The 16007-nt window shown below is 36.9% G+C and overlaps 3 protein-coding genes across 6 annotated transcripts in view; 1 reads left to right on the top strand and 2 right to left on the bottom strand.

Moving 5' to 3' along the window:
- kif17 (kinesin family member 17) overlaps positions 1-2773 on the top strand; it is a 10258-nt gene extending 7485 nt beyond the window's left edge. For 2 of the 3 annotated variants that reach the window (XM_015017229.1, XM_015017230.1), the window contains 5 exons: positions 510-738; positions 948-1206; positions 1324-1385; positions 1471-1591; positions 2516-2773. In XM_015017229.1, the coding sequence (XP_014872715.1) occupies positions 510-738; positions 948-1206; positions 1324-1385; positions 1471-1591; positions 2516-2667 (823 nt within the window). In that variant the 3' untranslated portion in view covers positions 2668-2773. The remainder of the gene's footprint in view (positions 1-509; positions 739-947; positions 1207-1323; positions 1386-1470; positions 1592-2515) is intronic. The other variant, XM_015017231.1, reaches the window with a different exon arrangement.
- An 852-nt stretch (positions 2774-3625) lies between these two features.
- LOC106936326 (specifically androgen-regulated gene protein) lies at positions 3626-9506 on the bottom strand. Of its 2 annotated transcripts, none has more exons than XM_015017228.1 (4): positions 9403-9506; positions 6306-6441; positions 5915-6110; positions 3626-5804 (listed from the first exon to the last, which is right to left on the bottom strand). In XM_015017228.1, the coding sequence occupies exons 2-4, from the start codon at positions 6408-6410 to the stop codon at positions 4708-4710; spliced, it is 1398 nt and encodes a 465-aa protein (XP_014872714.1). In that variant the 5' UTR covers positions 6411-6441; positions 9403-9506; the 3' UTR covers positions 3626-4707. The 2 variants fall into 2 exon arrangements, with proteins under 2 accessions (XP_014872714.1, XP_014872713.1); XM_015017227.1 differs by having other exon boundaries at positions 6306-6444; positions 9403-9495.
- A 1312-nt stretch (positions 9507-10818) lies between these two features.
- Positions 10819-15784, bottom strand: yod1 (YOD1 deubiquitinase). Its single transcript, XM_015017252.1, has 3 exons — positions 15686-15784; positions 14357-14569; positions 10819-13396 (listed from the first exon to the last, which is right to left on the bottom strand). Exons 2-3 carry the CDS (start codon positions 14562-14564, stop codon positions 12702-12704), a joined length of 903 nt encoding a protein of 300 aa, XP_014872738.1. The 5' UTR covers positions 14565-14569; positions 15686-15784; the 3' UTR covers positions 10819-12701.
- Between the last annotated feature and the right edge of the window lie 223 nt (positions 15785-16007).

Below are 16007 nucleotides of genomic sequence, written 5' to 3'. Positions count from 1 at the left end.
AAAAAAATAATTTTTTTATATCTTTCCCCAAAAAAAAAAAAAAAAAAGAAACAAACAAACCTGAAAAGTGTGACGTGCATGTATATTCAGTATCCCTAGATCACCTGAATAAAATCTGGTTCAACTAATTGCCTTTAGGAGACTTCCACTTACTATGTATATTAGTGCTGCAAACTTCAGCTGTGTGTAATATGAATAGAGCTGTTGTGTGAAGGTGTTGGAAGTTTGTTTGAAACATTAAAAGAAAAATGTGTGTGTGTGTGCGTGTGTGTGTGTGTGTGTGTGTGTGTGCACGTGCCGTGCATATGTGTGTGTGTTTGAAAACTAAAAATCTTTAAAATCACATTTCCTTTTTTCCACTTCACTAATATGCAGGCCTTGATTCATTACATTGGATTCCAAATGAATACTTTGATTGTTGCGGTTCTTATATTAACCGCAACAATACTTTTGGTAAGCACCAAATGTACTGTTGTTCTAATGATTTATTTCTTCATTTATCATTCAAGACTACAGAAGCTAGAACAGGAAGTAATAGGAGGGGAGCAGGCCAGGAACAAAGAGTTACAGCAGAGACATTGGCAGAGAAAGAAGTTCGCAGATCAGAGAAAAGCCCAGCTCATCAATGCACTCTCAGAAGACAGTGAGGAGAGTGACAGTGTGTTGTTGAAAGTGTACAATTCAATCCAGGAAGAAGTTCATGCCAAAAGCCAGATACTGTCCAGAGTCCAGGATAAGGTAAGGCAGTAGGTTCAGGTGCAGAACCTGAAGAACTTCTGTGAAATTTAAAAGGAATCAAACCTGGAGCTGTTTGAGCTCTTACTGTTTTATTGTGTTCAAAATTAAATTCTACATACTACAGTTTACATGTTATTTTTACTGGATAAATACTTCTTTTTTTGGTTTGTTTTTGACTAAGCCAAGATTAAATTATTTTGTTGTAACAGTTGAAAGCAGCCAAACTGGAGATTCGCGACCTGCAGGTGGAGTTTGAACTGGAGAGGAACGATTATCTGGCAAACATCCGCCGGCTTGAGAGGGAAGGCCAGCTGCTGAACAGTCTGCTGGAGCGCATGGTGCCTCTGGTACGCCGAGACTGCAACTACAGCAACCTGGACCGCGTGAGGAAAGAAGCTGTTTGGGATGAGGATAGTTCCACCTGGAAGCTGCCAGATGTGATGGTGCAAAAAACAACTCTCCCGTCAGGTAAGGAATATGATGCAGTGGCGTGGTGAAACTTTTAAACACTTTTAAACTAAATCCAAGTGTGAACTCCATCATTTTTTGAAGAGTTCTTTTTCTGCTTGTTCTGCTTTTTTGTAACAGTGACTCCAAATCCTTCATCCTGCAGAGATTCATGTTCTGATCCTGCAGAGTCGCTTACGGTGTGTAAATTTATTGATCGTCTTTGCCACCAAATACACGCTGTTAATTAAACTTTAAAACACAAGTGTATGTTTACATATACAGGTTGAAGAGGACAGGTACAAGGAAATGCTGAATCGCAAAGACAGTGAGAATATTGCCAGCAACTACTTTAAGTCAAAAAGAGCCAGTCAGCTGCTGAGCGGTGATGCTGTTAAAGGACTTGGTGAGTCAATCATCAGTGCAGACATTAATAACGCAAAAGGAACCGATTGTGCTAAATTCTTATGTAGCATGTTTTTATACTTCTAGTTGAGTCTCAACTGCTACCAAAAAACAGATTTTTTTAAGCTGAGTAGCTTAAAAAAATCTACTCAGCCACTTTTTGGCTGTAAGTTAATGTTTTTTGGTATCTGGAAAATAAAAAAAAATTCCTGATTGTTGAGTCACATTCCATGGACACTGTGCCGTTACCTAGCAACCCCAGACAATCTCAGCCCTGTTACCTAGCAACTCAAGCTGAGCACCAGCATTTTTGGTCAGCTGGTTTTAATTATAACAATACATTTTATTTATAGGAGCCTTTCTCAAAACTCAATTAAAAGATACAACAATAAAAATAATAAAACCACTTCAATAGAAAGAGCAATAGGCATCAAATAGAATAAGCATTTGTAATAATTATTACAAATGCATTCTATTATTAAAGTGACAAGAGACCATAAGACAGTCTCTTTCTTAATAGAGCTCAAAATAGGCAGAATGGACCAGACCAAAATCTCATTATCTAAAAATTATTTTGTGTAAAAAAAATTTAATTAACATATTTTGTATAGCCCAATGATCTATCCTGACTTGTTTAAGGAAGCACAATAGGTCACTTTTAAGCAGAGTGTTACTTTGTTTTGTTTGTCCATGATTTAACAGCTGAGAGTGTTTTTTTAACATTGTAATGAAACTACAATATTACTTAAACCATGTCAGCTTATTTAGAAAATCAAGGTTTGTTGAACATTTATTCTTACCTTTACAATGAACACATACATCGAAATGTGAAAAAGAGATAACTATTACCCGTTTTACTTCCTTTTGTTTTCTCCTTCCATTTCTCTCCTTTTCTTTCACTCATTCTCTGCCACTGGTTCTGCAGGCTACCATTCTGTGAACGGTATGAACCCCTCTACCAGATCAGACCCTGTCCTGCCTCGGCCCTTTCGCCTAGAGTCTCTGGAAGTCTCGGTGCCCAACGGGAAGCCGAAACGCAGAAAAAGCAAGTCTCACATTCACAGTGAAGGGACATAAAGGGACTTTGGCGTTTCAAACAGGAAGCTGACCTCATAAATATTTGATTTTGACTCAAAAGAGTTTGTATACTGGGATAAAATAAAATATTGATTGCTAGCAACCTACTTTTTTTGCATCTTTTATCTGGGATTGTAACAGTAGAATCCCAGATTTATTTATCTATTTACTTAAAAGTTTGATTTGCTCAGTTAAGTTGCTTTAGTATTTAATTTGCTGTATTTTTGTTTAACAGTGTAACTTGTGCCATTTAGTTGAAACAAAAACTATTAAGAAATAGCTCTGAGCCATCGTATAGATACATTGATATAGATATATCTCCTTTGCTCTCTCCCAGCAAATGCACACTCAGAATTACTGTGATTAAACTGGATTTATGCTACATTGTGATTTACTGTATTTTTTATAGCATGCTTAGTCCATTTTGACACACTAGTAGCACACCCCCAGTGTCTGCTGCTCATCTGCTTCAGGGTTTAATGTTCAGAGATATTATTCAGCATACTTTGATTATAATAATTGTTATATTTGAGTTCCTGTTGATATCAGAGGTCGGAGGAGAAATGGGCAGACTGGTTCAAGCTGGTAGGAAGGCTACTAGACATTTTTGTCCACACAACTCTTGGTCACTTTAATCCTCTTTTTTCTCATTCTGATGCTCTGTTTGTCTAAATACATTGAGTTGTCAGTGTGGTATTGATGGATTTCCATATACATTCCTAATAAAGTGGCCAGTGAGGATATTTTATCACTTGCATTAACATTGCAGATGCACTTTATTCCCACTTCTTTTTCCGTACTGATAAACTTAGTCCTTCCTGAACTCTGTGTTGAGTTCAGATTTGGCTTTTTTTTTTTTCAAAGGAAAGTCCTAGTTTTTTTTTTTTTAACTATTGTTTCATCAGTTTCAAAATTTGATGCCTAACTTTTGTTCAGACATAAAAGACGGAGACACCCAGCCACTATTAAAACTTTGTTCAATGCTAATACACAAGCTGTTCAGTCAGAAGAGTTCCATGTGAGGGGTATCAGGAAAACAGAGAAAACAGATTATCTTCAGCAGCACATGGGGGTTGTCCACAAGATAATCGGATAACAGAAGAACAGCTGAGCAGACTGTGTGAGTGGCTGAGTGGCCTGTAACAGTAGTACTTTAGCTAATGTTCTGTAATGAAAGTACAGAATGAACTTCTTCGGTTTCAGAAAAAAAAAAAAAAAATTATAGGTCAAAAAACCTGCAGGTCATTTTAAGTTGATCAAATTACAGTTTCCTTGTTAACAGCTTTGTAGCTGCACTGCAAAACTCAAAATGTGCTCTGCCGTTTCTCACTTTTCCTGAAGTATGTGGTCTGGTTGGACATAACATGCAGTTCTGAAATGAGCACAATTCAAGATGTGGTACATTCTGTACAAACTTTATTTTCATAAGCATTTGTGGAAAACACAGAGGATTAAAGCATTTACATACATTTATTGGTTTTTAACAGTAATTGGAATGTACAATTCCAACATGAACAATTCAGCTTTCTCTTAGACGATGTAACTCAAGCATGCGGAAAAACATTGTTTGGTATTCAAGTATTTGGGATTCATTTTGTAGTTAATTAATGAACAACTGCAAAATCGTCCTTAACAAAATCCCAAAAACAAATAAAAGCTGCAACAGCTCTTCTTCAGGCACATCTGTGAAAAGTGAACAATCAATAATCGTCAGTTAGGGCAATGCTCCTTACTCACAATTAGGCTGATTTAGTTTTTGGTTGCCTCATTTTGTGCTGCATCAAGCTGAAAATTATAATTCATACATATTTTTGATTTAGATAACATTATCTTGAGAAAAATATACAGAAACTGGGTTTCTGTATATGACTGGGTTTGAAATGTGCAAGGCATATTTTGAATGATTTTTGGAACTTAAGCAAATGTTCTCTTTACGAATGAGTCTTATATTGTAAAGAGTTGGAATGCTCAAAGTTTCCATGTAATACTCAAACGCCCATAAATCCTTTACATTAGACACACTCAAGCTATATGCAAGGTTTAACTCTTTAGCAGGCCTAGTTTTCGGAGAGCCTCTTTTCGATCTGATCCCACTCCAGGAACCATCATCGCAGTGTAACCCACTGAGTCTACAGGGGTGTCGGATGTAGACTGAGATGTGGTGGCAGTTTTTGTTGGCTTGCCATAAAATTTGTGCTGTGGATGCTTTCCCTTGTTTTTGTAGTCGTCTTGTTTAGCGGAGTGCTCCAAACCTTCTGTCTTCAACCCACTGGATTGAGATTGAACATGTAATAATAAAACAGGCTGTTGTTCTTCCTTGGATGGCTGATGGACGCTAGCACTGTTCTTCAGAGGCCTGTTCTTGGGTTCTGTTGTCTCTTGAGAGGAACAGAACAATGCGTTTCTTGTTGGGTCTGATGGATCTCTTGCAGGTTTTTTAGAGAGAGGTTTTGCTCCATCCTTGTGCTCGTGTCCTTTCAGGAGGCCGAGCTTCTGCAAAGCTTCCAGCCTCACAACCTCAGGATTTGTTGCTTGTTTGACACTTTCTGAAAGGTCTGCTGTTAGGGATTCATTTTGAATTTTTGGATATATATTGGCAGACATTTTTTTAGGTTTTGGGGGCACAACAGGAGGTACTACCTTGGGCTTGTTCATGTCTGAGAGGGATTTATCAGGTTTTGTGACATTTCCCAATTTTGAAGCTTCCAGTGGTGGTGGACATTGTCTGTCCAAGTCTATAGTGTGATCAACTGTTGGACATAAAGGCGTCTTCTTCTGGGAGGCATTTCTCCGTAAATGAACTAGTGCATCATAAGATAGAGGTCCTCTTGTTAAAGGGCCTTCAGCTGGCTTGGCTGAGTTTCCTCTGGGTTTCATGGAAGGCGGTATCACATTAACCCCTGAAGGTACTGGGGGAGCAGTACGTTTCTCGTTGTGACTGGGAGCTGGTTTGTTGTGCTTGAATCTGAACTGAGACTTAGGAGATGCTGTTTTGTCTACAGGGGTGAGTGATTTGGTACTGGGAACAGAACACTGAGAACCACTCGCCACAACAAGAGGTGTTGGAACAAGGTAGCTCTGCATGTGTTTGGTGTCAACATTTTTCTTGATGGGTTGGTTGCTTGGTTTCTGTGAGCCTGAAATACAAACAAGTACAGGTTTTACACCCAAAATACAAACTTTCCTTTGTTAGAGGACTCAGTTAAAACCAAATCGTAATCTAACATGTTCTAAAAAATGAGCTCACTGTTGATATTGCTTTTGCCCAGAGAGTGAGAGAGGTCAGCCAGTTTGGCTGAAATGTTACCATAGGCGAGAAGTTGTTCAGGTTCATCATGTGAGAGTCCACTATCGTCTTCATTTTCCAAAGACTCAATAGTCTCCTCCAAAAACATTAAGCAGGCCTTCTCTTCTGCAGAAAGATGCTCTAGACTATCTTCACTCTGAAACACAAATGAACTCATGAAGCAAACATAATATAAACATGAATGATATGACCTAAAGATAATAAACCTCAAGTACAAAACAACAAACACTAAAAAACCCCCAAAGATATTATGTAACACTGTGGTCTTTATATTTCTAGCTGCTTTGAAAAATGAGCACAAAGATTTTTAGGTTTTGGAGGCAAAACTTACAAAGCCAGAGTTTGCGCTGACAACGCTGTCGCAGCTACCAGCACTGTCCATGCCATTCATTGTTGCTGATTCAGTGCCACCTGGCCAGGTATCGCTTTTGGGCATTTTAGTCAGTGGCACACAATGTGGTTTTCATCTGTTGAAAGAGTTTAAATCAAGAAAGTGAACAAGGCAACTACAAAATGTATTCATGCAAATAAGATTTACTGAGAGACAGCTATGTAAAATTGTTTTTAATCTGTCATTATTTGTTAAAGACATGCGATGACAGTTCTAATCATATCTAATGATATCTGTGACATTGATTTTTTTTCTTCTGTATTAGTCAACAAATTCAGACGGCACATTAAAACTGCATACTGTTTACAGCTTCCATCCTCATAAGATATAGATGTTGTGTGGAAAATAATTCAGGTTTGCTGCTGTGTGTATCTGAAATTGAACCCTATAGTGTGGTAGACGTAAAACCACTGTGGGGCTATTTATAAGATGTTACTCAAGTTCATTACTGCAGACTTCTTATTCTTGTCTTCCTCTAAGACTGACTTACCTTTCTTATCTGCTGACCTGAAAAATTGTGCAAGCATTGTGCAGTTGCACAACCGCTTCTATATAATGATTAATTAAAGATCTTTTCAAGGAAACAAAGGGAAATATGAACTCATTGTAAATGTTGGTTTGCCCTAGTTCATACATTAATACATTGATTCATCATCTGCTTTGCTCTAAAAAGAATAATAGCATAAAACAAATCAATGTCATATCCTGAAACTGTGAATAATTGACTCATAAACAGAAAGTGTTGTAAAATAAAGCAACACAGACTATAGTTAAAGGCAAAAAAGAATTAAGATATTAAAAAACTAATCACCAACAGCTTTTGCTCCCCAGTTCCATGTCTGCATTTGCATTGAACTTTTTTGGCTAAATATTTGAAATGCACGTATAACTCTAAAATCATGGGGCTCCTTTTCTCTTCAGCTAATTAATAAATGTTTTTTTCAAATGATACTGCTTTAAAAACATTATTTTGCACAGGAACAGCTATTGGTTTATGGCACACTTTTAAAATATTGACTTTATTTAGAATTTGATAGTATCAACACATATGTAGCACTGATTGAATAAAAGAAACTGACAGAAATACTTAGCCACAACTAATCTTATTGTTGTTGAAACAACAATAAGATTGAGTCATCAGTCACTCAAATAACACTGCTGTTTTACTGTATTGACTCTTGCTTTTAAAGATTGCAGAACTGTAAAAATATTAATTAATTAATAATTAATGAACTGTGACTGGTATTAAACCTGGTAGCAAATATGAAAATCATGTGAATTATTTTTTAAACAGTACGTGCAGAGCAGCAATCTTGGATTTATGCTGGACTGACTTTTAGAGTTGAAAAGCTCCCAAAGTTGGGCATAGTCTTTTATTTTAAGATTACATAAAAGTTTTAAAATGTGAAATGACGTGTCAGGGAGATCATAAAGTAAAGTGAGGCTTGTGACCGATTTTAAATTACTCTTGTAGTTGGTGTTATTATTTTATTATTGTTTGATAACGTACTTTACTTTAACTTGTAAAGGACTCCGACTCTTTATGATAATAATCATTGCCTACCTGCAAGATTAACTAAAGTAGCATCCAAAATATAATCTTGGGTTTATGCTTAAACATTACATATTGCCAGTCTGCCCACAACGTGTTTAGTCTTAGACTGTTTAAATGTGTTTCCTTTTCCAGTTTCACTGAAAGTTGTCTCTATTTTCTCTAGAGTAAATATTTTCTGCAACACTGGAGTGACTCACATGCACAGAAAATTTCCAGTCATAAAACCCCAATTTCAAAGAATACGAGGCTATCATACCTTAGTGTTTGACAGATAGCTCCTGTCCTGCCCAGAGCATGTGACTTGGATTACAGCACACATGGCACTCCTAATCTTACTTTAGTGGATCAGTTTCAGAGGAAGTGGAGGGTGGCAGTAATGGACTTCTTAGAGCTATTCCATATCCAGTTTATACATGCTATTATCTTAATCCTTTTTAGTGTAAACGGTGGGCACTAAAGACTACTGTTAAGATGTGTTAGATCTTTAGCAGAGCATTGCCATTTTAAGATAAAGATGTGCTTTAATGTTGCTGTTTCCCAGATAGTGCTGCAGATTTAGTGTAAAAGCCCCTTCAGTATGAATCTGGCAACACTCACCAACAAACCTTGGGATACATTTCAACACCTGAGGCAAGGGCAGCAGGACAGACCCACAAAAACATCGAAGGCACAAAAGCATTTGTGTTCACTGTGCAAGTTTTGGTATGTCAATCCAACTCTGTAAAACTTCCAAGGCCCTATTGCCACATAAGTAGGTACAGGGGGTTTTCTGTACTACTGCAGATATAGTTCAATGTATCATTCTTAACAATACAGAGTTGTTGATATGTTGATAAGGTTTAGTTTGACGTAACCTGCGGCAAATACCCAAAAACTCCTCACTAAATTGAATTTTTGGTAATCACATGTTTTCTAAATTATTACCATAGAGTTATGACTTTTTTTGTTTGTTTTATTCATTTGCATTGTAAAAATGTAATTCACTAAGCCTTTATCTCAACACAGATACTTTTATTACCCACAAAGCTAGGATATGGCTACCACCATAATGTTCAATGAGCCAGAAAATACAGCAATAAATTTAACTGCCTCAAGGAAGTTATGTAAGAAGTAACATCAACCGTTTTTGTTTTCCCAGAGCAGCAATAAATCTGTATCTAAGTTTTAATTAGGGCCTAAGTTCATTTTTGCACTCTTTCATAATGTGTGCTACAATATTCATTAGAACATCCACTGATCAGTACCTAAAATGTAAAACTTTGATATAGCTAAAACTTAAGTAGTGACCTGATTGTCACTTGAACTGTCAACAGAGTAAAATATTCTAAGCAGAAATCGCTTAAAGTGGTTTGAAACATTTAGTTTATTTCATGAATTTAATTCAATCTATTAATGAACTAAATTCTTTACCTACATACACGCATGTATGACAACAGTCAGCTAATACAGTGATGTTTGCCATTAAGTGGTAATGATGCCTACCTGTCTCAGTCCTCGCGCAGCCCGCAGGTGGGACAGTCATCCTCAGGCTCGCATTCAATTGTGCGCGAGGTAAGCGCGAGGATCTGAAAACACCTGCACGGACTTTGAGCTCTAAGCTCTCAGCCAATCAGATGGCTGCACTATCCTCGAGGCAGGCAAGACTGTCAAGCGTCATTTTTATAAACAATTGTCTGTTTTGTATTGTTTCAGGATCAACAGGTTCGAGTCAGGCTTTTTATAGAATGTATTTGACAATAAGCTAATTATGTTGAAGCGCTTTAAATAATGTGATTTAATGTCAGCCGCTCTTCCCTCCTATGAGTAGTTTCATCCCCCTGTCATCGGTTTGTAGAGGTACTAAAATGTTATACGACGTTCTCAAAAAGATATTTGCAAATCATTTACAAAAATCATTTGGAGTTTAAGAAAAAAAAAAAAAACTTTGTTATTGCTAATTATATGTGGGACAGAAAACGGATCAATTAGTTTGGGTTGAAAAAGTGACTGCACCTCTTGATCTTTAGTCTCTAGCAGCGGTGACTAAATAAAACCTGAATCNTAAGTGAGGGTAGCTTAAGATAATGTAGTGTAATCTCACTATGACTTAAAACAGGCAGTGCCAAACTTCTTGCTTATGCTGAGAAAATATGGGTTATGTTTTAAAAAAATGATACAGCTATCAGGGAACACAATATTAAAAGGTTTTTAAAGATTTTTTTCCTCCCAAAATAATTAAATTCAAAAATAAAAACAAAAACAACATATGTGTAGATTCATTACAGTAAGTGAAATATTCCTTATTTTTATTTCTGGTGATATGGATGACCACGCAGCTAAAGCAATTAATGATGTTTCTCCTTTGACCAACAAAAAAGTTTTAACACAGATCAATCTGTGACTCTGTTGAGTCACCCCATATATCTCTATGAGGATTCAGCCAGCCAAATTTTATGGCCAATCAAATACAATGAAGTAATGGTTATTGAAACAGGTACTGGCTGATTAAGGAGTGGCTTGATACAATAGCTGCAAGTCATGTCCTGGATACATCTGTATTATGGCTCCTAAAGAAATTGACACCAGCTGCAGTCTATGCCTTGTATATCTCCCCAAAAATCTTTATTATGCTTCACAATCTGTTCTTGACTGAGAGACACACTCCTTGTGGTAATTTGAAGAATTAACCTAACAGTCATGTTTGTGGGAGGAACCAGAGCAGAGAACACACACATGCACAGGGAGTACATGCATCCTTAATGAAGAAAGGTCCAAGACTGGGAGTTGAATCCTGGACCTTCTCACTGCTACAATGCTACCAACTGCGTCACTGTGCAGCCCTACTGCAAGACTACTGCATCCTAAACCACAACTGTGACTGTGAATTGTTTGTTTATGCAATAAAACTCAAGACAACGGTCTTGGCTATAGCTTTTATTTGCGACAACACTGGAAAAAAAAAAAAAAATCAAGTAAATCCAGTTATTCCATAGTGCTTTGTGTGCAACATTCATTGTTGTTGTTAGTCATGAAAACCTGGTAAATACAAACAAGACATTTCATTGTTTCACCTTATGCAAGCTCATTAACCCAGAATCATAGCTAAACAAACTACAAAATATAAATGATGCACAACACACATAAAAAATACAACTCTAGTTTGTGTTATATGTCATCATACCCAACTCCTTACCACCACACCAATGTTTAAAAAGTATTAAATCAATCCTTCCACAGTCAAACTTACCATTTTGGCAACAACTCAGTACCAATATTGTCATAACAAATGTGTAAAAAAAAGAAATACTGGTCGAACGCAATGTTGGGCAACAAGAGAACTGCTTGAAGAAACAAAAAATTACCTCCAAATAAACTCTCTCTGACCCGGTTATTAAATTAGTGTAATTCCATGCAAAGCAATGATGCCTGACTTAATCATAAAATGTGAGAACATGCTCCAGTTGTGCAAAATGTACAGTAGAAGAGCGGCAAACGCAAGTCAACATGCACCAAATACTAAGACCTTAAGTGTCTCATCAACACAGAAACAGGTGCGGTTTCATGTTGCATTAGAAGTTAAAGGGTTAAACCTAATGGTGAATGAAATCATAATTGAAACAACAAAAATCCCTTAAATATTAGATCAGAAAGTAAACAGTTAAGGCTAATTAGCAAAAAAGAAGAAATAATTACTGAGTAAAGCTGATCTCATACACATACCTTATAATTAGGATTTCTAGACCACACTACACCTCTCACACTGTTAAACTACACACTTTTAATACATTTGTTTTTTTTTTCTCTGTGCAGCAGTTCAAAAATACAAAAAACTTTCACAGCATGATATTTAAAACCTGTAAGCCAGAATTACAAACTCCTGTGAACCTGTTAAACCAATCAAATGAATCATGAGCTACACATTTTGTAAAATGAGTTTACAGCACCTTTGTTATTTTAAACAAAACAAGATCACTGGTCAATGGCAATCTTCACACCAATAACAAAAAGGACGTACTTGAGCTAATTTGGACACACTTTGCTATATAATATTTTCATTTAAAATGTGTTTATTAAATCTCAATGTCAACTGCTCCATAAATTCAGGCAGATGTCATAAACAGCACATTTGCAGATGTATGACTATCTTAGCAGTAAAACGCATTACTTGTGCTCAACATCTAAACATCTGAAGCTAGACAAATAATCTTACTAATTAAATTCTGACATCTGTCTGCAAACAGAAAAACAACACTATAAAACCAACATGGATAACAGTCATACTGGCTGTGCTGTGTTTAAGACAACAGTGAATCAGATCACATCTCAGTACAAATAATTCTTAGTCGTTGTCCTCAACCTTTTGCAGAGACATGTACAAAGTAAGTTTGGTCAGTCACGGTTTAAGTAGCGGCAATTTGGTGCATTTTCAACTTGAAGCATAAGCCACATTGGTTACATCAATGAGATGGGTGATCTCAGCAGACCAAAACAAATCCTAAGAATTGTTTGCATATATAACTTCACTCCACTGAAAATATCTGAAACAATCCATTACCGACCCACAAGATGGATTAGTAACAGAGTACTTCAGTAGCATTTTTGACCTTAAGAGCTTTCAGCTGTTAGAAGGTAATACTGAACCAATTCGAGGCTTAACACAGTGTCTGAGGATTCTCCAAATATGTCAAAGGATAATGTGAGGTAGAGGATAACACAAGCAGGCCAACAAACTTTGCCGGACACGAGGGCACAGGAGTTGGAGGTGGTCGTATCTGTGAAAGGGAGAGAAGATAATACAGCTTTCACACTTCACCAAAATTGGTGTGGCCTGTCTCCTTGGCATGCTCACGGGCCTCCTTTTGTCCCACCAGGCCCGTCTGGCACACCATGCAGCGCAATGCAAAGCGGTTAATGTCCGTGAACTGACGCTTGCGGCGGGCCTCGTCTGCCAGCTCAAGGGCTTGGGCCAAGATGATGTCATCAGTGGTAGAGAAGATAGTCTGAGGTGGGGTATCGGATTGGGGAACCTCTTTTTGCAGAGGGTCATAGTGGATGCCGTCGTAGATGAGCAGCACGCGTTTTTGGTATCCAGCATCCTCTCCGAATCTATCGACCCGAACTGTCTGGGTGTCCACCACACAGATCTCACACTGGTAAAACTTGGACAGGATGGACACCTCAATGGCTCCCCCCCAGGTGTCGTCACGTTTTATCCAGGCGCAGTACTCCTCGTTGGTTTTTCCCAGGACTGCCTCACAGTAAGCTGTAGGGTCACTTGACACTATCTGAGCTATAAGGCTGCGCATTTCGGGGGCACAAGCCGGGTCATACACACCTCCTTCGACTACATAATTCACGCTAGTAAAGAGGCAGGAGTTGTCTGCTGGGACGACTCGACGTGCCAGCACAGGAGAGAGTTCCAAGTGGGGCGCTTTCACTATGGGATGATCCTGAGATTTTGACTTGTTCTTCTCCTCCTCAACAATGAGTGTGTCTCCTGTATACAATGATATAATAACCCAACACTTAATTTTTTTTTTTACCAAACTGATTGAGAAGGAATAAAGAAAGATTATATTGAATAAAGGTATCCAACATTAGCTCATAATAAAATAATATTGCTATTCTATTCTATCCAGTCCTAAAAATTAAAATCTCACATTTTTTCATTCAAGATTCTACTTCTGATTTTAACAGATGTTTTTCTCGCTTTCTTTTCTAAAAAATAAAAAATAAAAAATTACAAATCTCAGAGAATATTTTCAAAAAGCGGCTTGTATTTTAATTGTCCCTTTTCTGAGTAGGAGTTTTTAATTACCAAAGCATAATCATAACATTAGCAGAATAAAGATGCAATTTTACCATAAGACATCTTTCTTAAAATTACGAGAAAAAGTCGTTTTAGAGAGAAAAAAAAACTCCGATAGAGTTATCAGCATGATCAGCTCAGTTCATGTAGACCTTTCTTCTATTTCTAGAAGTAGATCTAGAAAGTATTTTTGTAGGAAGTAATTAAGTATTCTTTATTTAAATTTTTTGTTATTTTACATGTTGGTGTTCTCAAAAAATTTGTACTTAGTTCTTATAATATTATTACTTAATTCTGTTAATATTATGACTTTATTCTCATACTACTACAACTATATTTTGGTCGTAGTATTACTTTATTCTCATAATTAACAGAAGGAGAAGCTGTAAAACACGCTTGTCAAACTAATTCTATCTAATACGTTTAGAGTATAAAACACACACTTTCATACTTTGTGGATTATTACAGGAGTACATTTAAACATTGAAACTCCGATAAGTTAGTTTTGGAGCAAATATAGATGTTATTACATTGTTGCAGATTTCTGACTGTTAAAAATTCTCTTCTTTGAATCAGTGTTAGTATTTTATTAGCCTTAAATACTTGATTTAGTGAGTCATCTGTATATTTTCCCTGCGTGAAACATACCTGATTTGATGGGATAATCTTTTAAATGGGCATCTAAATTTCGGAGATCAAGGCTGGATGGCGGGTAGCCAACCATTATTTTCTGCACATCGCATGGGATCCCTGTTAACTCCTCCACTTTGCTCTTCAGCTCCTGGACGCAGGACTGGTGAGTCAAACCTTGCATTATGTGGCTCCCGTTTTTGGTCTTACAGCGAAGCCGCAACATCTTGCCTGCAAAAAGTAAGAAATGTCGAATCTTTGTGTTAAATATGTCTCAAAACCTATGGACATACTGATCCACATCCACAAATAAGAAAAAAAGCATGAATTTAATTAATTTTACAATTAAACTGAATCTCCACACGACTAGTGTGATCAACATATTACAGTTGTCTTTGAGAGAGTTTTTATATTTATTCAGGTTCAGCATCTAATCTGGTGGATTTGTTGGGGTTTTTTTTATCTGTAAGGTTTTTTCTACTTCTCCTGTCTTTATTATTGCATAATACTGAAACAGTATGAGATAGATCATTCATTTTAACCCAAAATAAAATGCTTGTAAAAAGAAATACAGCTTTCTTGACATGTAACACAGTTAACATTTTTTATTTCTGAGTTTATTATTAACATTTAGGACACTCAAGGCAAAGGATGTCCCTCCCTTCCAGTGAAGTCATGCTGACTGTGTTGAACTATGTCTATTTTATGATCATTAACAGGGATTTATTGGACTTAACTGATGGAAGAAATTCTGAGCCTGTATTCCCTGAATTACCTCCAATAGATCCTGTTATGATTCAGTCATGATCTAACGTGTACTCCAGCAGGAAGCCATCACAACCGTGGCACGGCTAACCCACTGTGACCCATGATTTAACTTTTTAAACAAAGCAGCACAGGTCAAGAATGACAACAGAACTGCTGACCAGTAGGAGAGTAAACACGCGACTGCTCCACTGCTTTGTTTTGGCTTCTTTGTTCCAGTTAACGACTTCATTCATTATCACGGTCCTACATACAGTAGGCTAATCTAATAATTCAGCACCAAGCTGCCAAATTTAGATTTTTATACTATACACTTGTAAAATACAGATTTTAACGACAATGTGTTAGAACAGTTTGAGGAGATAAATGAAAGAAACATCCGTCTGAGAGATGTTTACGCTAGCTAACCATGACGTTAATTGTGTTGCTAACATTAGCAGGCTAAGTTAGCCGTCAACCTATCCGTGCTCACAAAACAGTTCGAGTCTAAGCTGATTAATATACCAATCATTTGGCAACTCTGAAATGTTACACGATACGTTAAACTTTCAGAAACAGCAAAGTCTGTTGCTGTTTTCTTACCTGACGTTGACTTCTACCCTGCTTGCCTTAAACAAAACACGTAAAGCGAAAGGAAGTGACGTCAGTTGAGTTCTAAGTGAAAACGATTAAACCCGTACTTTTCTTTATTGTTCACACCTGTACAGTTTTTGCTTTTTATTTTTGGGTGTTATTGCTTTCAAAGTTTGTATTCATGTTTATGCGCTATATTGTTTAAAGGTTAGTAGTCTTGTCTACGGGAACTTCAAAATTTGTAGTAAAAGAAAAACAATTCTCAAAATTAAGTAATTTTGACATTACATGTCCTGGTTCTTAAAACAGGACATGTTTAGTCTAATTTCAT

The sequence above is a fragment of the Poecilia latipinna genome, unplaced genomic scaffold, assembly GCF_001443285.1.
Source record: "Poecilia latipinna isolate Pla-1442-1.1 unplaced genomic scaffold, P_latipinna-1.0 Scaffold2118, whole genome shotgun sequence".
In the NCBI taxonomy this organism is placed as follows: Eukaryota; Metazoa; Chordata; class Actinopteri; order Cyprinodontiformes; family Poeciliidae; genus Poecilia; species Poecilia latipinna.
This window is presented reverse-complemented; position numbering and strand designations above follow the sequence as displayed.